The sequence below is a fragment of the Argiope bruennichi genome, chromosome X1 (assembly GCF_947563725.1).
Source record: "Argiope bruennichi chromosome X1, qqArgBrue1.1, whole genome shotgun sequence".
Classification (NCBI taxonomy): Eukaryota; Metazoa; Arthropoda; class Arachnida; order Araneae; family Araneidae; genus Argiope; species Argiope bruennichi.
The window spans coordinates 99982802-100009152 of NC_079162.1; the positions used below are offsets into that span (position 1 = coordinate 99982802).

Genomic DNA, 26351 nt, shown 5'->3' on the forward strand with positions numbered 1-26351 from the left:
TGGGGGGAGGGGAGTATTTAACTACTCGTGGTTAATATAGCTTGAAGTTTATAAGCACACTAATGCATTTTTAGGAGTTTTAACTTATCCTTTGATTTAAAATTAAATAACTACTGGAAATAATACATCCAAATAATGAATTTCAGTTGCCAAAAATAAATTGAGCATTAGTTCTGTGATTTTGTTAAATGTTATTAAAAATATTAAACTTTATATCAACAATTGAAAATTGTGAAAAATTTATGAATTTTTTTATTGATTTAAGATATGCCTTTGAAATACCATTGTGGAAGATGATATACTTTCATTCTTGAAAGTAGAGAAGACCATTATCAAATACACAAATCAATTATCTACGTTTAATTTGAAATTCATTTTTCTGATTCAAGTTCAGACGAAGATTCGTCTCAAGATACTGAAACTGTTGTAACTTGGCTGATAAATATTTACTAAAACATTACAGACCTCTCTTAATAATTGGTTCGCTTGGGGATAGTTTTTAAGAAAGCAGTTCACCTTGAACAATCAAGCGCTTCATTTATCATGCATTATTCTGTGGTAGAAACTACATTCTGGCGATATGTTATCTGAAGAAAGGCAATTTATAGCGCCACTTAACCCTTCCCTAAATTTAAATACCTTCGCTTCAAATTCTTTTAATCTTTTTGACGATCTTGGAAATGATTCTCGTTTAAAAACAATTGTTGCGGGCGTCACACTTATTCGTTTTTTGCGGTTTGAAGCATTTTATGTTATTCTATTTGTGCATAATACTGTATAATTTTCATATATATATTTATTTCTATTTTTTTTTTTTTTTTTTTGTCTTCAATGTGAGAAATCACCACGCCTTGTTAGCTAGAAATAGTTAAAAGACCGGTTCTAAAATCCTCTGATCAAAAGATATTTCAACTTTTTCTTTGTACAGGTTAAAAGTTACGAAATTGAAAAATGTTATTAAAGGAATGCTAATAAGGTAATTTAAGAACTTTTCTTCCTTGTTTTGACATTTTGGTAATTAAGTTTTTGCATTCAGAAAAAAAAAAGTAAATTGTTTTGAAAGTGACGTCGTAAATCATATCTTGATCTGGGATTTAAAAAAAAAAAAAAAAAAAAAAACTTTATTTCTTAAACATACGTAGCTCACGAAAATTCCTCAAATTGAAAAGTCTAATCCCCTTCTTATTCCCTGTAAATTTTTTATGAGAATTTCTTATGTAAATTGCGTTATTTCAAATTTTAGGGGGCTTTGAAAAAAAGTTTGTACCAATTTACTTCATTTGCGATGTAATTTAATCCTTACTTACACAGGTGGTGTACAAAATGCTCCAATCTTTGAGAAACCCTTCGCGTATTCCATGGAAAACATGTTATAGAATAATGTAAAAATATGACTTTATAACTTAAAAATTAATGGCGCATAATGTGCGCCAACAGTGTAACAACGTAAGTTTTCCCTACCTGTGTAACGAAGGGTTAAACCTTTACTATACTTCGCTTTATCATGTGTAAAATGAAAACATATATATGTAAACATATTTTAGCAGTTGCGTGGCCTAAAAGAAGAAACTTTTAAAATTCTAAAACTTTGATTTATTTCACTACGGGAGGCATAATTTACGTACAAAGAATAAGAGGTAAGAAATACGTCAGTCTACATCGCGACACAAGACCAGAAGAGACAGAAATTTTTCCTTTCGACCATATTTTATTCTGGTATTTTGATTGGGATTTCTTTGACACACATCGATTTCGGCAAGGGACATTAAGGATTTTTATCCCTTCGCTCGGAGCGTGAGAAAATGCTAAAGTGAGCAGTTTTATGGAGCGCGTGTATAATTAATTAAATAAAAAGTGGGAATTGGATCAAGAAATAAGAGTTTATTTTAGAATGAAGTTAATATGAACCAAATTAAGATAAAATTTGGAAATTAATCAAAATTTAGATTGAGATATCATTATATACGTATATCGGAAATCGCAAAATTGTGGATAGCTGGACGGTTAGACACGGCCTTGAAATTAACACGACTAAATCGGTATAATTGTCTTCCCAAAGAAGGTTTCAATAAAGACACTATTTCTGTTACAAGGTAAGAACATAAATTACAGAGATTAAATATCTTAGTCTGGGTTTAGATTTTTAACTGTCTTAGTCACAACATCTGGATTTTATTTAAGATAAAGTTATATATAGTGCAACTTGGGGAGTTATATTGAAAGTTTTAAACGAAATATATCTCAGAGGCACCTTACGGATTATTTATGGAATTCAGATCTGGTATAAAGATATTGTACACATGAAAGAAAAGATTGATGCAGATTCGAAAATAAGATTTACATGGCATCACTAAGTATTACCGAACTACTTTTTTTATACCTGCTTTGCAGATTTTAGCAGGATATCTTCCTATCAACTTCGTCTCAAAAATCCAAGTAACTAAGTAAGAACTGAAAACTTTTTATTTTACGTTAGAAGAAAATGGTATAGGTTAAATTCGGGTGGATATATAGGTTTAATTTTCAAACAAAATTATCATGACATTTCTAGTAATTTGGTATAAATTCGTTCAAAACACTCATTATCTTCTCCTCATTAAGCATTTTTTTTTTCTAATATTTGTTAAAAACTTTTATTTATTTTGACTTGTTTTATACTGTCTATAACTGAAGTTGTTTGAAAACTGGAAGTTTGCAATCATTTTTTAGTCACTAAAGGGTTTAAAGTTTGTATCCTTATGCATTTTTGAAGATTTGCACTATTTTAATATTTCAAAACTCACGGAATCAATCACGGAAGAAATTAAATTTAGATTCCGTTTCCGTGCTGCCATCTAGTTGTGAGTTTGAGAAACAATGAATCTCAAGCTGAAAATGAAGCAAATAATTAAAATAAAAAGATTCTGCTGTTTAATGAATTTATAAAAATGCGTTTTTTAAAATTTTTCTTTTAATTCAGTTTTTTAATCATTATTAATAATGTAATTTTCATTTAGCAAATTTTTTATAAAACCGTATTTGTAACATAATTTTAATCCTGATACAAAGTTTTGATTTTAAAGTTTCATTGGATTCTATTGAGTTAGAAATTAAAGTGCTTCCCAAATCGCAATAAAAATTTCAAAAAGCCTATCAAACATTAAATTATTTTATTGTTAGAAATTTTGTTTAGTTTCTGCATTTTGTTGGGAATATAACTTATCTGTTCCAGCCTGGTCATTTTAGAGATGTTGCTGGGATTTCCATTGATTTTTTTTTTATCGTCTTAGTTGATTTTCACTAGCATAAAAGCAATCTCATATATAAAGAAAACATCTTATTTACATTCATTTTTATTGGTGTTTTCATAGTCCGTAGCGTTTAAATACTTTCGAATCACGTTACTTTTTCAACCTTCTTATATGGATTCCTTTTAGCTCCGTGTTATTCTCGACTTCGTGTGTCAGAGGATCACTGGTTTGAATCCCCATTCATTAAAAATTTGCCATGTGTTTAAACCTAGGTAGGTTCGATGTAATAACAGGTTACACTTGATGTTTATTTTACGAATTTTGAAAAATGGGGAGACAGGAGACATTTATTTTTCGTTATCCAGTCAATTAGAAAGGTTCTGTTATGGTACTCCTAATATAGCACCGAAACGAAATATAACTAGTGTGCCTCTAATCAAATGAGTATTACTTTACGCAATTATCATTCAAATTAAGTGAAGCATTAGATGCGTGCTAAAAATCTTGAAAGTATTTTTTAAAAAAACGAATCCTGCAGCTGAGTATTTTTATGATTTAGGGAATGAAACTTTATCACATGTTTTTATTTAACTTTGCTTATTTCATGTATGTATAGGTGGAATTTCGAATTGGTTTTGCACTCTCTTCCTGACGTGTTAAGATTCTGTAAATTTATAATATTTTGATAATTATCAATTAATAATTGATTGATTTGGTTTAGTTTTGATTCATTAGAAGAGGCTTTATATGTTGATGGATTTCAGTACAGTTGTTAAGTTACATTAATGTGCCGTTTTAAAGCAAAATATGGATATTTTGGGACAGATCTCGTAATTTTGAACCGTGGTCAGATGACGAGGCCGACACCTGAGACAGCACCTCTTCTCCAAACTTCCACGCCACACCAGCGGGAGAACGCACCAGGCCCACTTACACGATGGTTCTTCGGTGGAATTGGGTCTCGAACCTGACCGGTTTCAAAGCCGAGACCTTACCACCAAGCCACCGCGGCCTTCTGAACTGTTGATTGCAAGATTGCATAATAATTTTAATAATGAATTCTGTAACATGTTAAAGAATAAAAGGCAGGAAATAATAAAAATAAAGTTTTTAAAAAGCATCTTTCGTAAGTGCTTTATTTGGGGAAAAATAATTTTATTGAAAAATCTGAAGGTCAAAGCAAGAATCGCAAAAGCGTGCGACGCTGATATAAATATTGTACTTAAATTAGAATCTTGTTTTTCGTTTAATATCCATTGTTATTCAATTTCCTTGTCCTACTGTTTTCTTGTTACTCCTCGTGATTTTTGGTTTGACCGCCAAATTTTTTATTTAAAAAACTATTTTCTACATTTTTGTAATACACCAATTAAAGCTATGCAGTTCACCTCATGTTTTCTATTAGTAAAACGGTTTCAGAAAGATTATTCCTTTCCTGTAATTTCGATCAATTAGATGCAATACTAATAATAAATTCTGTTTTCTTTAAAATCAAAATTATTTTATGATTGCAAAGTTGTGCTCCTGTGTACTTGCTGAGGAAAATACTTTAACCAACTGCATTTTCATGCAATTATGTCGTAAGTGGGATCTTACGAGTTATTTTCAGACAAATAGTGTAGGGAATCTGTTTTTCACTTTCAAAAGGCTTCATTTATGCCATAAGCGTAAAGACTTATTTACAAAAAATAAATAAATAAAATAGCTAATGGCATTATTAGGAATTGAAATGGCTATAATCATATTCAAGAAAATGATTCACAGGTGACAAATACTATTTAGTCTGTAATATCAGTTTGAAATTAAATTGATTCCTGGTGGCATCGTTTATAATGAATCAGACGGGAGTGTCTTGATAGTAAAGAGTCATCTTCAGGATTAGAAATCACAGATTCGAAACACAATTTCATCGAAGATCCGTCGAGCATTTGGGTCTGGTCTGGTCTGGTCTGCCGTTTTAGGTCAAATGTCTTCACGTTAATGTGATGTGGAAATTTGAGAAATGAGCTGCTAGCTTAAAATATAAAATACTAATGAGATTGAATCTTATATAAGCATCTGGGCTTATAATTATAAGCGAAATCTGACCTGCAGTGACCTAGTGGCAAAAACTAGGGTTTGAATTGGAATGTTACATATTTGAGACACAATTTCATGAAAGATCCCCCCCCCCCTGTATGTGTATTTATTTAACATTGTTCATTCATTCCGTTGATAGTTTCTACTTTTTCTAAAGAATTTTCTTCAGTTTATAGTAATTCCAAAATTGCTTACTCGCCAAATTAAGTAATGCTTTAAAACCTTTGTGTGATACTGCGCTGTAATAAATCCTATTCTACAAATTGTTTCAATAGAATGCTTAATAGGTGTTGCTAATTTGTTTGTTTATCACAAATTCCAACATTAAATGAAAATAAGAATGTTGCAACTTTTGCATTCCCTTTCATTGGGAGGGAGGTTTCAACGTCTTCGTTCAACGGAAGGAAGTAATTCTGTAAAGAATTTATTATAAATTGTTTGTTATCCATCAGCATTTGTTCATCATTTACTGAGCGTCTGGAAGCCAAAAATTTTGCATCATCTGAGGAATTATTTTTGTTTAATATAAACTTTAGTGGACATAATGGCCGATATTCTTATTAATATTCCTGTTATAGGGTTAATGTGATGTTTCGGACCCTTTATCTTGAAACTTTCTGGGAAAGGGATTCGTTATATAAAAGCTTAAAGCTTTCGATGATTCTTTTTAATTGGTTTGATTAACAACATACTTTGAAGTTCCAGAAGAATTTTGGGAATAATCTGAATTTTAACCATTGTACTTCTTAAGTCATGGATGAACACCAGGGAATCTTCATGGACTGTTAAACTTATTTTTATTCTGGGCGGACACTGACAACGCACGGGGAAAAGATCCAAAGACAGTGGAACAAAACGCTAAAATACGAATTTACAAATTAAACCAAGGGAAATGCTTTACTGGAAATCAGCCCAGCCACCAAACAAGGGCCACATTTTCTCTTTTATTTGCCGAATCTCACTGATGCTTCATGCTCAAATGGCGGTCATTCAAGCATCATAATTTTTGTTTTCTATGGTACATCAAGTTGGCATACACTACAGATCTGAAATGGAATTGTATCACATTCGTGAACCCCTAAAACTGAGTTCTGATACCAAGATGGGGTACGATAGCCTGATGACTGAGGTTCATTGTCATACCCAGAGAGTGGCGAATTCGAATCCCGATTCGAACAAAGAACGGCGGGTGTACACTAAATCCGTCGGGATCGAAGCCTTGCCACTAGTTTTCAGAAGGCATGCTTTCCCAGATTTTCCAGTATGATCCTCATGTAACTACAAAACTAGAAATTATAAATAAACTTCCGTCAAGTTGATGTAGCCCAAAATTAAAAAAAAAAAAAAAAAAAAAATGCTATTATGATATCTGAAAAGCATGCTGATAAAATTTGAAGGGTGAAATGTGGTGGGTTTTCTTTTTTTCATATATGAAGAAAATTACACCGAGTAATTTCTTTAATAAAAAAATAAAAACCTGTTTTTTTAATTTTACTTGTATTTTTTACGCTCATTTCAAAAGTGCAGATTTTGCCTAGTTTTGGAAACTATAATTTCCAAGTGAAATTTCATTGCTTTCGACTATTCTCTGCTAGTACAAAATAAATGGAACTTTTTGCTAATTTTAAGAGTAGTTTTTGACTTTGTTTTTCAAATCATGGAATACGAATCCAATAACTTTTCCTTAATTTCTTGTTAATTTTGGCTATACACATGCATACAAAAAAATAAATATATGTAGAACTGAAATTTAGGGTTTTTTTTACATGCCATGTTGAGCCAAATGTAAATGGCCTTTGCCTCATTAATCTTCAACTATCATTGCATGGTGTAATCATAAATTACTATTATTTTTGGTGAGAATAGGAAACTAGCTTATAATTTATGAGAGAAAGTCTCTCATAATTTATTAAAATATGAATTCGTTATAAAGAGATTTTCTTTAAAAAATCTTAATTTTTGAATTCCTTTTTGGAACATTACTCATTTACTATTTGCAGTTTAATGTGTTACAGAGGATAAAAAATGGCATATTGTTAATTTCGTGGATTATGTTGGTGACTGGACATAAATTATTACTATATGTGTTTAAATATTTAATAAATACTGCATTATTATATAACAGGAGGAACGAAATTTATTATATATGTATATGTGTTCCAATTTTTCAGATTTCTGACATTATTACTGGTGCATCTGATGCAACTGTCACTGCACGAGAAGCCCTTCTTAAATGGGCTCAGAGAACTACAGAACGTTATCCAGGTGTTAGGATTACTGACTTTACCAGCAGCTGGAGAGATGGTCTGGCATTCAATGCTATACTTCACAGAAACAGGTTTGTAGTCGATTTCAGATTACATTCAACCAAGATGCATTTTTAATGCAAGTCTGATGAATTAATTTTTCTTTGAATATAATTTTCTATGCTAAATTATCTGTTTTTTGTTGTTGTTTTGTTTTGTTTTCTTATCAAAGTGTCAAATCCGGACTGTAACTAAACTTATTTTAAAACTGTAGTGCTCTAGCTAGTTATCCTTTCCCTTGCTTTATAAGCAAGCTGAAACTATCAATTCTGTTGGTTTTGCTTGTTGTGTTAGCAATCGAGCAAAACAAAAGTGAACTTTTTTCCTTCTGATTGAGTTTCGTAGATGTACTTTTTTTATTTTTATTTTCTGAGACGATCATTATCTTGTGGAAACGATAAGCCAGAATGACAGAATAAGCAAAAAACTCTTTTCAAGAATTCCAGCAAATTATCAGTATTAAGGATTATAATTTTTAAATTCTTTGCTTCGAAATTGTTCTGCATTTTGACAGTGTGTTACAAAAGTCAGAAACCATATAACTAATCTTTAGTTCTTATTTTTATTTTTTGTTTCTATCATATACGTCGCTTTCCGAGCTATTATTTATTGAGTTTAATTATCTGTGCCATTTTGAATGGATTCGATAAATATTGTTGTTTTATTTTTATATTAATGATTAGGAATTTATTACACGTTCACATTATGAAGTAAAAAGCTATCATTTCTGTGAGAATCAGAGTAATGTAATGCTTCGTTTACCAGTGGAATTAGATTTTGGTCTTTCTATTTAAATATTTTCTTCAGTTTTTGAGTTAGAAAAGTAAAAAGCTCTTTCGAATTACTCTTAATTGTTAGAAATTTCCTTGTTAAGTTAGTTGACCAGGGTGGGGTGGGACGGACCTCAATTTCAAGGATGACACGTTGCGATTCAAGTAAACGGCTCCTTGACACTTCTATAGTGATAATGTGACTGGTTAACTGTCCCATCACTGGCGAAGGACTGTCCTTCTTTACGCCCGTAGTGGCGGCTGTTTTGCATATTTCTCAGTTTCCATGTTTATTATTTATGACAATTATTTTTTACCTATGGCAATCTTGTCTTTCAGATTTTCTAGAGGGCCTACTGCTGGTACGGATTCTTCCTTATGATTATTAGCCAACTAAAGTTATAGTACACATAAAGTTTTCATATGTGCATATATGCTTTTATAAATGGGCACCTACTGTGTTTCAGTTATGAATAAATTAGTTTTATTGGACGACATAAAATACGTTGATCAGTCACAAAAATAAACAAATCTGTTTTGAAAATCGTTCTATTTTTGATTTGCATGTACACTCATGTCCAAAATTAAGGTCACAAAAATGTTTTTCAAAATAATTCTAAATGGCTACCAGTAAAATTTAAACAAATTATATTTTATATATTGTGAAGGACCGGTAACACGATATTAACCTTTGTTGTAGGGCAAAATGTTGTTTAGCATTAGTTTTTGAGGAACTATTGAAATTAGACCGTTTAAGCATCTGGGGGTTTTTGCTTGCAATTTTGTGAATATTGCATTAAAACAAAAAATTTAACCTGTTTCCAATGGGAATGAGTTCTCATAATCGTTTAGACGAATTCTTGAGATGAAGAGCCTTTGGCAAGCTTGAAGCTGGGCACTGTCAAGCGGAGGTGGATCGATGGTTACAAGTGCCACCGAAAGTGGTGTCCAAGTTGTTGAATCAATTCCAAACAAGTGGTACTGTAAGCAGGAAGGCCGGTCAAGGCCGTCACAGAACAACAATGCCTGCACAGGATCGCTATTTGGCATTAAGCGCACGACGGCATAGGCTGACAACGGCTCCTCAACTTGCTCGTGACCTTGCTGCTGCGTCTGGAATAAGAATTTCCAGACAAACAGTATTCATACGTCTAGCACAGAGGACCCTTTATGCCCGGTGACCAGTTGAGTGCGTCCCTTTGACGGCATCCAACAGAAAAGTCCGGTTGTTGTGGTGCCGAACACATCAGTCTTGGGCATAGCAAGAATGCGGGCGTGTTCTTTACAGTGATGAGTCGAGATTTGCCACACAGAGTGCCACTCTTCGAAACTTCATCTGGAGAGAGCGATGAGCTCGCTATCATCCCTCCTATGTAAAAGAAATCGACAGATTTGGTGGCAAAGGAATCCTTGTCTGGGGTGGCATAATATTGGGCAGTCGTACACCACTACAAGTCTTCGATGCGGGTACTATCGATGCACATTGCTACAGGGATGAGATCCTTGAAGTCTATGTGAGGTTGTGCCGGGGTACTTTTGGCCCAGACTTCATGTTTATGGACGATAACGCGCGTCCACACAGAGCGCAGATCGTTGATGATTTTCTTGAGGAAGAGGATATTCAACGTATGGACTGGCCCTCGATGTCTCCGGATCACTATCCTATTGAACATATTTGGGATGGTCTCGGAAGAGCCATTGTATATCATAATCCCCCTCCTAATACCCTCCAAGAGTTAAAAGCCGCGCTTTTGGAAGAATGGGCTATATTGCCCCAAGCATTTATTGACACCCTCATAAACAGTATGAAAGCTCGTTGTGAAGCCTGCATAGCAGTGCACGGTGGTCACACTCCATATTAGACAGGCTTTACCCGAGATAAATGCTTTTTCTCTGATTCATAATGTAACACTTTTTGATATACTCTGTTTCTTAATTCCCAATTAAAATCTTTTCCATGTTGTTATGTGTCTATGTTCTTTCTTTCATTGTAGTGTACCTCTGTGCCAAATTTCGAGCCAACATTTTTCGCAGATTTTATGCTTGTGACCTTAATTTTGGACATGAGTGCACTATTTTTAGAAGAATCATTGTTGCTTCAAAAGTCATTTATATCAACAAAAAAAAAATCTTTATATTTAACACTAGAATTCTAATTGAAAGAACATGTTCACTTATTTTGGGTGACGGCAAAGTAATATTGAACAGCGTCTAATAAACATTTATGTTTGTAGTTTTTAAAAATTGTTTCATTAATATTGTATTTTGTTATCAAATAAAAGGTAGAAATTTTAGAGACTTAAATATTGATTGTTTCTGGAATGGACTGTTATATAAATCTCAAATTTTAATAAGATATTTCAAGTTTTCCGTTTATTTATTCAGTAGACTTTTATATTTCCACGACAAAATAGCATTGAGTAGAATTAGTGTACATTTGAAATTGGAATTTGATGTGATCATCTAAGAAAGTCATTTATAGTCAAATGGAACTTCCTTCTGCTGAAATTTTTATTGTTGATTAAGTAGAATGCATTTTAAAACAATGTAGATTGCTCACAGTATGATTGTAATTGTATACTGAAATTTTTTTTAGACCCGATATACTGGACTTCAAGTCATTGAGGTCAAGAAAGGCTAAAGACAATTTGGAACTGGCGTTTTCTTTAGCTGAAAAGGAATTTGGAATTACCAGATTGCTTGATGCCGAAGGTATTGTTGCGTAATAATCTATTTTTGTGAATTTTTATATCTAATTTGTCAGCTTTACATATTGACTACACATTTCGCACTTTCTCCTAACCAAAAATGGTTTGGGCCTCATTGCAAATATACTAGCAGACCTTCATCTCTGAAAATTACTGTATATACTGCAATATAATATATGCAAAGCTTTCGATAATACTGTTCGAGAAATGAATGCAGGTACGTATTAGGACTGTGCACTAATCGAACTCCATTAATATTTCGGTATTTATTTATAGCTATTATAAATAGCACATTTTAAGATACTTGCTATTATAGCAAAATTTTCATAACATGTTTGTTAATCAGGACAATTCCAAATAAAAGGAATTTTTATTTTATAAAATAAAAATATTCGGGTTTTTTTTTCAATACAAATAATTGGAAAATAATAAAGTGTGTCAATAATAATAATAAAGTGTGTCCCCTTCAATAAAGTGTGTCAATGTCAAAGCAATATTTGCATTTCATTATTTATTTGATTCCGTTTTTCAATAGTATTATAATTTTTAAAATTTTACCTTTTATACTACTGGTTTAGAAAACAACATTTTTTTTTTTCATTCTTCAGTTAAAAAAAAGACATATTAATGTCTTTAACTGATAAAATTAAGTATTTTAATAAAGCTCGAATTCGAAATCTGAAGTCAAATGTTTTGAAAAATTAATTATGTTTATGCATTACATACATTTTAATTCGTTTTTAAAAAATATTATTGGCAGATTAATTTAAATCTACAATAAATTTTAACAATAGTTAGATCAAATAATTAAGGATGCTTTCATATAATTTACTATTTTAAAAATCAAAGAGACGAAAAATAGTCGTTAATGTGTAAAACTTGAATAAGAAACATTATAGAGTATCGGTTTATTTCTGGAAAAATGATGAAGTATATTAAAAACTTTTAAAAAGGTCTTCCAATTTTCATTCAATTATGACACAATGTGGTGGGGAAAAAATGCCATTATATTATTATCATTAATATAAACTCAACAAAACAAATAGCCAACACTCAAATAGAAAAACTAGGTTTCTGAATATTAAAAATCATTAACAAATTTTAAAAAAAAGAATAGAATTTTCGTTTAAATTGAATTTTATATATAAAAAAAAAAGTTTTGTGCTTTACAATGTATATTTGTAAGTAATTTTTGAAATGCATTAAGAAGTTTAGACTTATAAAAAAAACCCGAATAGAAAGAATTAAACAAAAAAAAAATGCTTTGAAAATCATGATAACGCTCGAATATTTCATTGAGCATATCTATTTTAAATTTAAATAAGTTTATTTATTAAAGACTGTAATAAATAATATCTTACTTATTAATATCTTAATTGGGTAACATCTGACTTAATCAATTGGTCAAAAATGCTATAAAATGTAGTTAAAATTAAAGAATGTTCAGCATTTATTGGCGAACTGATGCATTTGGAGTTCAATTATTTCTATGATTTTTAAACTTGATTCAAAAAGCTATTAAAAAACTGTTTTACCATTATTTCTGGAAGATATTGCGAATGTTTAAAATAAATAAAATGTAAAAAATTTGCTTGAATTTTAAGTATATCTAAAAGTAAAATATGCATCATTTTTTATATTTACATAGAGAACTGTTGCTGGTATCATTCAGTTTAGGGAATAGACAACAATTTATTACAAAATGACCTGCTTAAAGCAAATATTTTTATGTATTAAAATATTACAGTATTTATTGAAATATTAACAAAAACTAGGTATGAAGGTGGGGGAAAAAATGAAGAACAACAAAATTAAACACTAACCCAAAACGAAAATGAATTTTGATTGTCGTAACTCATCGTGAACCATGATGCATGGTCATGATACCGATAAATCGATATTTCTCAAAAGCTGATATCGAAAAACTGAATTTTCAAAAGTATCGATTTTTTTCGATAAATCGGAAAATCGGCACAGCCTGTTACCTATAATATGAGTTTTCTCATTATTGATTTCAAAGTAATAAATTTTTATTGAGATCCAACCTCATGATTTTTCGGATATTCTCTTTTTATATAGCAATTAAAAAGAAAGTTTTAGCAGTTCAAAATGGGCTGCAAGTGGATTTTATTTTCAGAAAACGAAAGTTAACTCTAACTTTTTCTAAAAATTGTGTTCATTTCCAGCGATTTTTTTTCATGATGATGATTTTTTTAAATTATATTTTATAAATTTTTCGTTATGTTTTATGGATTTTTTTTTGTTTGTGTATTTTTTTTCTGGAACTTTTATTGGCTCTATTGATCCAATGCAGTATCTATCGAGATAATAACTTATGTTTTCACAATAAACGAAATGTATGAAAAAATTCGTAAAATTATACTTAAGGACATATTTATTTTGTAAATTTCTTTTTCAGATGTAGACACTCCTGAACCAGATGAAAAATCTATAATTACATATATTTCGTCTATGTATGACGTTTTTCCTGAACCACCTGCTTATCACCCATTTGCTGATGATGTGAGTTTTGTTACCCTTTATAAACTTTCAATGACTAATATTTGTTTTCTTCTTTAATATTCAGTATTAGCATTAACTCGTGTCAATTCAATTATTACATCATTTGCCAAACATTTGCTGAGTTTTTAATAACAATTTATTGGGAGTTTTTTCACAAAAATTATCCTCATTTATAAAGCAACTGGTAAAAATAATTTTTCATTGCTTCTGATAAGCAAAACATCATTAAAGCAGCAACTTTTTGTTTATCTTTTTAATTGGGTAATATATGTTATATTTTTATATAATAAATATTATAATATCATGCAAATAAAATAATTTTAAAAACTTCTTAAATTGTGTTCGCTAGTTAAAATATACTGCGTTTTTATGTCATACTTTTTAATATAATCTTGTGATGTGGAGTTGCTCGTGACCACTTTTTCATACCACGAAACCCCGAAACATTGCGACATTATCATTGCGAATTATTAGGTATCTTAAATAACTTGTAATTGTAAAAGATATAGTATAACTTTTTTGTTGTCTTTATAACAGGGGTGTTTGTGCTCCGGGGAAACCCCGGAATTCCGGGGATTTTGAACTTCGATACCCGGAAATTCCGGGGATCGTCGTTCAAAAGGAAGTAGGAATAATAATGAATTATTTATTTTGATCTGGGTAATTTTGTTTGCTTTGAAAGCAGAAAACGCAAGGTCAGTGTGTGTGGTGAAAACTTTTCCTTTCTTTCTCCAAAGGCAGTGATAATGCGTGAAAAGGGGGAAAAAACTTCTTTTTTGTTCTTTCCTTATTGCGAGTTATGACTCATTCCCCCGGTTCTCAGACATTCTCTTCTGGATTCTTTTCGGCAAGTAGGCGCGGCAGAAAAAAAAGGGAGAGACTTCGTTCGACCAGATGTGCGATCACGTGACCTGGGTTCAAAGGTCTTAATTTTGCAAAAAAAGTAATTCATTGAACTTTTATAATTAGGTCATTCAATACTTCATAATCGTAATTTTTCATTTCTCCCCCCCCCCTTCTCGAAACTCCAAAATGTCGGTAGTAAGTCCGTAAAAGTTTCCGGGGATTTTTTGGGGTCCCACAAACACCCCTGTTTATAATTTAACTTAGAACATCTTGTTGCTCTATTTTGCTGAGTTTTTGTTGTTTAAATTATAAAATGTTACATTAGAATAAAGAGTCCATTATTCCTTTATTCCAAAAACAAGTATTGTTGAGAAATTTCGAAAAAGAAATAGCCAATAGTATTTTATTGCAATATTTCGTTTATGGTATTCAAGATAATGCTTCATATGTGTTTCCATTCAGTACTAATACATATAAGTATTATCTATAAGTTGCCATTATCATTGTTTTTGTGCGTGCATGCAATGGTTCTAATTCAAATATCATTTTTTAAAAAAGTTTGTAGCATATTTAAGAATTTTAACTGGGGTGCTTTTTCTCATTAATGCAGGAGAAAAATCGGAAAGTTGATGAATATAAGGATCTTGCTCAAAGTTTGTTAACATGGATGAAGGACACTCTAGACGCTTTCAAGAATCAGAAAATGTTTAAAACTTTGATAGATATGAAGGTTTGTCATCTTTAAATTATTATTATTTTTTTTTTGTAATTAAAGATTTAATAAATGATACTGTTCATATTTTGCCAAAAAAAGCATTTTTGCTGAAACTTAGTAGTAATATACTTAAATAGTAGTGATATTTTAATCACTTATATGTATGCTAATTTTCAGGCAACCGTATTTTGAAATGTTAATATGTTTACTTTTGCAAAATTGGAAGAAATAATTTCACATTTTCTTCCAAAATGAACTCATAAATTTTGTTGATTCCTTAAGTTACAAATTACTCTTAATTTCTTAAATATATTATTGTTCTTATTCTTGTTGCCGTCTGAGCGCTGTATATGCTCTGTTGTTTAAGTGCAAATATTTTGTAGATGTAGCAAATCACATTATCTTGCCATCAGAATTATTTATCTACATGCGAATTAAGCTTTCTTGTATATAAACATCATGTATTGTGTGTAAACATCTGACACTAAGATTCCTAAAATGCATTATAAAGAAACAAATTTGAAATTCATATAATATCTGCTGTGATTATATACGTTCAGATTTATAAATATGTCTCAATTAAATCTCTGATCCGTCGTTTTTTATTTAATTTATTTAGTGAGTGGACAAACAAAAACTTGTAAGTCGAAAAATTATTTCCTTTAGAATCGCATTTTATTTGCATTTCGGATAATTTCAGTTTTATTACAAATATATGCACAAAGGTTATTTTACTAATTAAATGAAAAGAAAAAATATCAATATTTTACAACTAATGCTAAAAAAATGTTTTCAAGCATTTTTTAGAACTAATTTGCTAAAAATTATTTGTTTCTATTGTCAAACACTTTCAGTAAAAACCACATTTCTATTGAAGATGGTTACACACAAAATAACCATTTTCAGTGTGTGTGTGTGTGTAATTTATGTATAAAAGAAAATTCTTAACTCGTATACAATAATATCACAATTTAAATATGAAAATGTTGATAATAGGGTTTGTTGTTGGAATCTTCCAAATTTCGATCTGACGAATTACCAAAACGACTACGTGACAAGCAAAGGCTCTCTCATTTGCACCGAGATATTCAGGTTCGTGTTTCATGCTTTGTTGTATTCTCTTATTAAAAACTTATTTCATTTTTTTGGTAGTTTTTCATTATATGTTATTGAAATGCAATCTTTCATCTTATATTATTCATTTCTGCAATCTATTCTATTATATTAAATATAATGTCATTTTTAATATGTACACCACCATGACATAAATTTATTGTTTGTGAACATATATTTTGATAAGTACACATTGAGTGTTATTATTAGAATTTAAGATTTATCCCGCATTCTGATTGATATTTGTCTTATCCCTTTACAGTACATTAATTAGCAATTAAATATTTTTAGAAACTTAGTCGTCATACTAGTCATGTTGACTTCCCAAAAGAATTAACTATTGAAGAATTAGAAAAAATATGGAATCAAGTTACTTCTGCATTACAAGAAAGGGACCAAAAAATTAAGGATGAAATATGCAGGTAATGCACAAATGATGTTGTGATTAATTTAACACTTTTAGAAATTGCTAATAACTCATCTTATTTTTGTAATTCGTTTATTTCAAGTTCGTTGTCTAGGGTATTAAAAATTTGCCTTTGTTGTAACAAATTTGTTTTTTTAGGCTATCATTTAATTATAATAACCTATATTTGTATTACATTATAGATGAAGGTGAATTCTAACTTCATTAAATATTTTGTTTCATAAATTTTTCTTGTTGAAATATAGTCTATGTTGTGTCATAAAATTCTGCTGTCCATTTTAGATTAGAGAAGTTGCAGCGGCTGGTTGACAAATATAACAGGGAGTGCAAAATCTGTGATGGAAAACTAGATGATGTAGAAAAACGCATATCAGAGGTAAAGAAAAAATATAATGGGAATGTTGTTTTCATGCACTTACAGCATGATACTCTAAGCATAACTCTCTTTTTTGTATTGTTGACATAAATAAATACAATTCTATAAACATGATTTTAACAAAACCTTCAGATAATTTATAAAAAATATAAATTATTTACGACTATTAAAAATTTATACTTTCTGTAATGTAATTTTTTGTGTAATGTAGCTTATATTTTAAAAGCATTTTTACTGTGTTGAACTTTATGTTGCATATTTTACAGTATTAAACAGAAATTCTTTCCTCATTTTAATTCAAATATATATCTTATTCATTGTTTACTTGTGCAATATATTCTTAAATGTTTTTATGTCTAAAAGTTAATGAAACATGTGAAATTTCTAATAATAATCAATGAAAAATTTTGTACATGCATGTTCAATACTATGAGACAGTCAAGAGAAAACTAGCAGAATAAAAAGGAATAATTCTTTCAAATAGTCAAATGAAAGTAAAATATGGCCAAAATATGATATTTGATACTTTTAGAATAATTTTGTTTAATCAAGATTATGTTCCCCGATATGAAACTTTATGAGTCTCTCAATGATAATTCTTGCTGAAATTAAGGTTGTTGATTAAGGTTGCTTGTGAACAAATATCATTCTTCAAACAGTTACAGTTTGAAATCCTCGAAAGTGATTGATGATGTGTAGCTCTTATACAATCCCAAACATGCTCGATAGAATTATTATACGATTATTTGGCTGACTTCCACATTTGGTAAATAACCCTTTCTACAGAAATCGTCCACTAGCTGAACTGTACTTGTCTTGCGTTTTCATCCATAAAACTAAAAATAAAAAATCAGCTGCCCATGAAAACTTCACATAATGTTCATGAACCTTACTTCTACACTGCTGTACGGTCACAGAATTCATATCTAAGACATGCAGAGGTGTACGCCTATTAAACCTAATTCCTCCTCGCGATTGTAAGGATTCTACTTCCACAGAAGTTATCGATTTCCTTATATTGAAGAGATGATTCTATGCTCCACTTTCTCGAGATAAACATTCTTCAAGAAACATTCTTTGTGCTAAGTTTTGACCCATGTGTAAGGATTCCATGATACCAATCTTGCTGTGCTCAAGAATGGTGTTTCTTGCATTACAAAAAAAATGCACTCGTTTCTGCATTGAATTAAAAGGAACATGTACCACTGGTAATGTTATATAAAGGCATTTCTCTGCTAATCATTTGTACGCAATTAGCCTAAATACTATTCTGATCGAAGCAAGCCCCAAAAAGTTCTCCAATCCATATCTCTCTGTGACTGGCTTAGTATATCTAATCTCATGTCTGAATTATTTGGAGTTGTCGTATCTTTTGGGCAGTACTTGGACAGTGCCCCTTATGAGATTTCCGGTATTTTTATATTAGTGTCATGATTTAAATACAATCATTTGGGACTCTTTAAATCATCTAGCAGCATTTGCTTGAAATATGCCTGCAGCAAACTTGCTGATTGTTCTACATCTCTCGTTCAAACGATTTTAATAACTCATTTTCCTCTAATCATTAAATCATGATATTTTATTTTATAAACGAAAATCCTCGATGCGAAAATTGTCGAGTTTCAAGTTTTCTTAAAGGCAGTTAATTTTAAAAATTTAAGGTACCAGATAACCAATTATAATACCTTCGTTATATTTGCCATTCTTCAGTTTTTAATAACATCCGGGTTTTTTTTATGTTAGTGTTTGTTATTTTAAATTGTTGCAAAAAAATGTATTTGTAACTTAAGATTCGTTATTTGAGCATGTTGTTTCTTTTATTTCTTTCATTTACTTATATCCATTAATTCTCTCTGAAGCATATTAATTGAAAGTTCTAATTATGAACCTTAGTGATGAAGGATTGATTTTAAAAATCCATTAATATAAAGGATAATAAAATTCGTTCATTTCTCTTCATAAAATGAAACAAATTTGTGTATTTTGTTCTTTATTAATCTTAATATAAGAGGTTAGCTTGGGTTTTTATAATTGGAGTGTATTAAAATCAGTGCTTCCATTTTTATAAATGCGATTTATGCGTTGAGTGATGCTGTTGAATTGTAATGCATTCATTTTATAAAAGTTTCATTTTTCTGCATTTAGGAAGAAAAAAGAATTCAAAGACTTCACTTCGTTGATGCAAAGCACAACTGTGACCAAATTGAAAATGACCTTAAATCTATCGATGAAATTTTGAAGTCATTACAAAAGGATTATATTGTATTTGAAGATAAAAATTATCACCAAACAGCCGATCTGAAACTCAAGTCAGTATTTTATGTTATTCGTTACTTTATTAATTTTTAAATAAAATTAAAAATCGTTATTGTCTAATTATATTGCATTATTTATACCCTTTATGTGAATTCAATGTATTGATTCTTCGTTTTAGTTTTATCTGTACGTATATAAATGTTGAATCTTGTAAGTTTATCGCTCCATAATAGTTTTACTATATGTCATATCATTTTATTTCTATTTATTTATTGCTTCTTTTCGGGATGTAGCAATAATGAGGGAAATGCTATTCTATCGATCAAAAGTTATGGTATTAAGTTTTTAAATGTAACATATGAAGGGCGTTATTTGATGGTGAGGTCTATAGAAAGTTTCCAGGTAGAGATACTTCTTGTTCGGTACTCGAATACACATAAGGTCTGCACTTTATTCAGACTTGATACACATCAAATCTTTCATCATAGGTCAGACGTTCTCAAGTTGTGCGACACGAATGTTTTAGAAAGTAAGGCGCTTGTTCATATGTCGCCCACTTCATTTCGTTGCAATTCAAAATTACGAGGTCTGAAGGAAATGGCCTTACGTAGCGATACATTAATCGTACTCAACTAAACTGAGCATGTCATTTTAAATGCATATTCTCTCTATCATTTTAATAATCACTCCAAATACTTTTGACCATTTTTTTCTTATTTCTACGTATGAGCTTCGTTAACTGCGAGTTCCAACCCTAGTGAAGTTCGCATATGTTAATTGAATGCGCGAGCTTTGCTGTTCTCAGAATCTTTAATGCTTGTTTGAGAAATAATAAAGGAAGTCGTCTTGATTTCCAATGTTTCATTAAAATGTTTCCTTTAATTGTATTTAATTGAAGCTGTTTTTCTTTACAATTGATTCATATTTTTTACGTTTTACCTCCTTTTCTTACTTATAATTATATTTGCTGAATATCTTTATAGCATCTTTTTATTGAACACTTTTATTGCAGAAATGGAGTCACTAAAGATAAAAAAAAGTTTTACTTGCTCATTTCTCTACTTATAATATTAAATTATTACAGTGTAGGTACATTTTATAAAATAATATTTTACAGCAGCAACCGTGTTTATTTTCCTTTGAAAGCCTTATTTTTTTCATGGGTGTTCACATAAAAAAATTTTACGACAGATTCTTAAATACTTTGTTTATTTTATGTATTTTTTTCCTTACAGGTTGGAAAATTTAAAAGAGAAATATCAACATTTGAAAACAGTTTATCAGACTAATTTGTTAGTATTACTTACAGACAGATCAGAGAAAAATATTAATATAAAAAAGAATGTCAAACAAAGGAATGTATCTCCTGAGAAATCAACTGAAACTAGTAAACAAGTTTCATTATTTAAAGAATACCTTGACTGGATTGAGAAAAAACAAGTAAAAAGTTTTTTTCATTATCTCTTATGTTTTAATTCTATTTCATGTTCTTCCAGTTCCCTTTTCTAACAAAAAACAAATACCTTTTTCAGAAACGTGTTGAAACAATAGAATTTGGGACAGATTTTCAGTCTGTTAAGAGCAATCTAGAACAAATGAAGGCAGAAACTAAAGCAATTGAGCAGTATAGGAAGAAAATTACCTCAATGTCGGCACAAAAGGTACTTATTTAATCTTTCATTGAATATGATTTTGAATGGAATCATTTGAGTGGAATGATTTTCATTGAAAATTATTTTGAATAACTGTCCGGCTTGAATATTTTATTGCAAATGACTGTCTATTTATACTTTGGCTAACTCATGTTTATTTTTTTCTTTTGTAGAGCTCTAAAGACACCGATAATGCCGAAGAAATATTTAAAATTGAAACCAAATTTGAAGCATTAGTTGTAAGTATAAAGTGAAGCATTCCCATTCTAATCGAAGTTTTTTCCATTGAAATATGAAGATTTTTATGTTGTTTATTTTGCTAATATACTTATATATTTTTTTTACTGTTTATATGATTAGAAAGTATTTAATTAAAATATTTTCATGTTAAATTTTTGTAATTTAATATTTTTATCCATTTTTAACATTTTATTTCAGAGATTAAAAGTTCCACTTTTCATATAATGTGCAGTTTTTCTTAGTTTTCATACACCTAGAAAAGTCTCTTTGCCTATTTTAAGTATAAAAAATCTGCATCATGAAATATTCGTGTATGAAACTACAAATACAATATCTGGGTTGAAGGAAATATAAACATTTATGGAATTCGAGTTTTTCTTAGCTAAATATCTTTCTTTTTTCTTCTTTTGATATTTCATAGTTATCTATATATGTCTTTTAATGTTTCAGAGCTATTCGTCTAAAAAGCAACAAGAATTGGAAACTTTACTAGATTTTGTACAGTCAGCTTCTAGGGAGCTGAAATGGATGGCTGATAAAGAAGAAGCTGAAATTATGCGTGACTGGAGTGCCAAGAATTTAAATCTTGCTGAATTGGAACTTCACCAGGAGGTAGTAGACTTGGATTTCATTTTCTTCTTTTATGCTGGAATAATGTTTAAAGTATGTTTGCTTAAGTATTTGTTCATTTAATTTTTTTAAATGGGATGCCATTTAATATTCTTACTTTTGATATTTGAGTATTGAAGTTTATTTGGGGTTGCCCATTAATTAAATTCATATTAAACTTCCAGTTCTAATTACAGATAGGAACTTTTTTGGAAAAAATGTAGGTTACTGTTAGTGTTAATGTAATATTGATTATAATAAAATAGCACTATATCTAACTGACCTTGTCAAATTCTTTCATCTCACTCAGTTGGAACAGAAATTGTGCAACTACTTCAAATTAAGTCTTAGGTTGAACAAGTAAAATCAAGGCAGTATATATATTAAAAAATTGAATTGGTTTTGAAATTGCATTCAGTCCTTTGTAAGTTCCTTTAACTTTGTTTACTGTGTATCCAAATGACCTCTGATTTACACGTATTCTTCATTTGTTTAAAAAACGCTAAATACGTGAATGTTCTTTGTGTGGTACCACATTAGAAAAATGATTTTTCTGGTTCCTGGAATATTGTTTTTAATGGATTTGATTTTTTTTCAACCTTTTTTTTTTTTTTTTTTCAATTCTGTGCAATTTTTTGTGCTGTTGAGTGCCAAAAATGTGATCTGAAAATAGTTGGGTATTAATTATTCCGGTTGTCCAGGTAAGAGGCAGAGGTATCTTTATACTGAAAATTTAATACCAGTTGCCAAAATTTACCATTATTTCCATTAAGTATTAAGTAAACCAAAGGACAAATACACTCTTGAATGAATGTGTTTGGGGGTTTTTTTCAATTCATCTAATGAAACAAATGCGTATTCGGCCAAGAATAAATGATTAAATATGAGAAAAACAAACAGCTTTTGAAATCGATTTGGGAACATTCATATGGTGAATTTCGTGGTATTTACTTCAATATTTGAAATAGCTTTCCATTTCAAAGCTCTCCGATTACATTTATTATTACCACTTTCTTCTTAAGGTATGTTTTGTCTTATTCTGTGCCTGAATACCTCTCTCTCTCTCTCTCTCTCTCTCTCTCTCTCTCTCTCTCTCTGTGTGTGTGTGTGTGTGTGTGTGTGTGTGTGTGTGTGTGTGTGTGTGTGTGTGCGTGTGTGTGTGTGTGTGCATGTGTGTGTGTGTGATATTTTTAAATCCTAATTAATTTTATAATTTTTATCTTAATTACCCCATATTAACTTCATTCTAAACTGTTCTCTTATTTCCTGACCCAATTCCACCTTTTTTATTTAATTAATGCTACACGCGCTCTAGAAAACTGCAAATTCAGCATTTTCCCACACTCCGAGTGAAGGGATAAAATTCCTTCATGTTTACCACATTCTTTTTTAAAGATACCTTAAGTTCCCTTACCTAAATTGACATGTGTCAAAGAAATCCCTATCAGAATATCGTAGTTTAAAATCACTGAGAAAAACATCTTGGTCTATTTTGCTCTTCTGCGCTTATATCGCGATGTGAACGGGCGTCAGTTTCATAATCGCTTCCTGTACATAAAATGCCTCCCGGTATTTAATATAGCGAAGTTTTAAAAGTTCAAAAGTGTCTTCTCTTTGGCCACGCAATTGTTAAAAAAAATGTGTTATATATAGTTAGTTACCAGAAGCTTATTTTTGTAATAAAATGGAAACAATTTAGAATCAGAAAAATTAGATTTCATGAGTTTTGAATTGTATTTTTAAACCTATTCGCATTATTTTTAATTAATCTTTTTATTTATTCCTTGAAGCCCATGGGTTCTTAAATTTACTACAGTTACTATATATCTAAGCATGGTCACAAGTCTGTTTCTATGATCGTCTATGCACAAATGCACATAAGATGTAACCAGTTTTAATATTTTATAAAGTAATTTTATGAATCACTTTGTTTTGTTTTAAGATTGAGTCTCAAAGTAGCTAAAATTTTTACAAAGAAAACAGTTCTTGGTTACACTTATTTTGGATGAGTGGGGCTGCTTAGAATGTAATTATCGTAACCCTCTAAATGTTGGCTAAGTAGTTGCCAAGAAGGTAATTTTTAGCATTATTACAAATTACTGCTGCTAATTATTATATAATCTCCTTGACTAAGTTGACTTAGTCTCAAGAGAGGTCCTTCAAAGTTTTTAATTTAGAAATTATATGAATTTCATTAATTCACACGAAATTTAAATTGTATATGATATTTATTATTATTATAATTGTATATATTTATTATTATAATTATATACAATTATAATAATATATTAATATTATATTTATTAATGAATACATTGTTGAATTGCTTTTTACTATTATTATTATCTATTTTTTTCTTCTTGTAAAGCAGTTGTAGCTTACTTAAAAATGTTCATTTTTCTCACAGTTAATAAAATATATGATGTTTCTCTCCGAATTATTTTTCACTCTGTAAAAATGTATTTTGCAGTAGTTATAAATACAAATACTTAAGCTATGTCATTTTAAAAGCGACATCACTTTTTGTGTGTAATGTTAAGAATTGGAATGATATATTATTAGGAATAGTTACAAGAAGAGTTAAGAATATTCTGACTTGATAGTTTGATAACTATCGCTTACTATTATTATTTCATTATTTAACTTCAATGTGTAAAATTTGTATTATTTTTAGGAATGCAGAAAATATATATCATTAACAGTTTTTATTACACAGTATATCATCTCTATATAAATATTAACATATGTGTCTTTCTACATGTTATAGTTCCTAAAGATTCAAAATTTTGATCTAAAATAGCTCAATGATTAATCTGGTATTGTTTGTTTTTGATTATTTATTAACTCCTTTTAGGTTACAAAAATCAACTCTTAATGACAGTTATGAACATTTTGTAGTAATTAGCTTTTAAATGGATAACATATTGTTATTTTTTTTATTTTTAGGTAAGATAAATTGCATAATGCTTCCTTAATTTCAAATCATATTATGTTTTAAAATAACATCATGGTTACTTAGTTTATGGTTTGCTATCATTTTTTGTTTGTATATCGAATTTTTTAATAAATTTTTTGTACTTTGGATTTATTATTTTTTTACAGACTTTGACTAGTGACTTAGAGAAACGAGAGATTCAGTTCAATGCTATTCAGAGTAGAGGAGAAAGTTTGTTGCTGCAAAACCATTCTGCTTCCAAAGTTATTGAAGTATGTCCGAACTGTATCATTAAATTAGCTTTTTTGTTACTGTATATATTTTTGCAAGTGATTAAGACTAGATATTTGTTACTGTAGATATAAGTGATTAAGTTAAATACTCAGTATAGAACATAAATATAAATTGGCTTTGCATTTAGAATAAAAACCAACTCCAGTTGTAGGATAAAATTAAATGGAATGCTTATACCAACATTTTATTTCGATGCCAAAATTAGTATTTATTAGAATGTGATGATTACATAAAGCCTTTAAAGTAAAATCTGAAAATGAAAAAGAAACTATTCTTCTACATCAAAAATATGTTGTGTTGTTTTATTAAAATACAGAATAGTGTGTTAAAATCCATTCTAGAGATTTCCAGATTTTAAAACTACGGGTAATTATTTTCTAGTTATCCTAGAATCCTAAATTTGCTCTAAATTCATAACTGAGAAGATTTAAAAATTGTTGGTTTTTTAGAAAATTATACTAAGCAACCTGTAAAGCATTAATTACATAAGCCATTTTGTTTTTTAATATTTTTCTATATTTACTTATTTTTGTGTTTACGAATATTTATGTATATAAATTGAAGTATTGCACAGTTATTAATTAGCGTTTTTTTAAATTTTAATATTAATTTTGTATCATTTTTTACTATTATATTTTATAGGGGTTTTTGAAAAACATGCAGAATCAGTGGTCATCACTCTTACAACTCGCATTTTGCTTAGAGATTCATTTGCGCTATGCTCAAACATATCATCAGGTATGTTCATTAGCTGTGATACATATTTAATTATAAGTAGCCTCTTTGTAAAAAAAATTGTTTTCCCTATTTGAATGCCAGGTACAGGCTTTATTTATTTCAAAAACTGAGTTTTTATGATAAAATCGCATTATTTTTGTATTATGCTTAGGGACGTGATAAAAATTCAAAGAGGAAATAAATTGTAATTGCACATAAATAAAATATATAAACAGAAATTATCATTTGAAGTCTGTGTATATGGCTATTGAGCTTAAAATCAAAATATGAATGAAGAGATTTAATATATTCTTACTTTTTTCCAAGAATAAGAAAATTAATTAAATATAAACTGAACAGAACATTTGAAATGCTTTATTTAAGATTATAAACCGTCTAATATGATTTCAGGTATAAATGTAATCTTATTTTTTCCCCCTTCTTTTCTTTTCCCACGATTCGCAGTCAGAGTTTGTATTTAGTGTTCTTTGTTCAGGATTTGAATGGTTGTTTTTATCATTTTGGGGCCTTTTCGCAACATACTGAAAGTCTGGC

At 29.7% G+C, this 26351-nt stretch overlaps 1 protein-coding gene across 6 annotated transcripts in view; it reads left to right on the forward strand.

The window, feature by feature from the left end:
* The window catches only part of LOC129958976 (microtubule-actin cross-linking factor 1-like), a 320795-nt gene that overhangs the window by 191320 nt on the left and 103124 nt on the right, over positions 1–26351 (forward strand). For all 6 annotated transcript variants that reach the window (XM_056071738.1, XM_056071741.1, XM_056071742.1 and 3 more), the window contains 14 exons: positions 7481–7647; positions 10982–11097; positions 13513–13616; positions 15073–15192; positions 16174–16269; positions 16582–16712; positions 17000–17093; positions 19239–19402; positions 20585–20789; positions 20882–21010; positions 21175–21240; positions 21692–21853; positions 24953–25057; positions 25722–25817. In XM_056071738.1, coding sequence (XP_055927713.1) covers positions 7481–7647; positions 10982–11097; positions 13513–13616; positions 15073–15192; positions 16174–16269; positions 16582–16712; positions 17000–17093; positions 19239–19402; positions 20585–20789; positions 20882–21010; positions 21175–21240; positions 21692–21853; positions 24953–25057; positions 25722–25817 — 1755 coding nt within the window. The remainder of the gene's footprint in view (positions 1–7480; positions 7648–10981; positions 11098–13512; positions 13617–15072; positions 15193–16173; positions 16270–16581; positions 16713–16999; positions 17094–19238; positions 19403–20584; positions 20790–20881; positions 21011–21174; positions 21241–21691; positions 21854–24952; positions 25058–25721; positions 25818–26351) is intronic.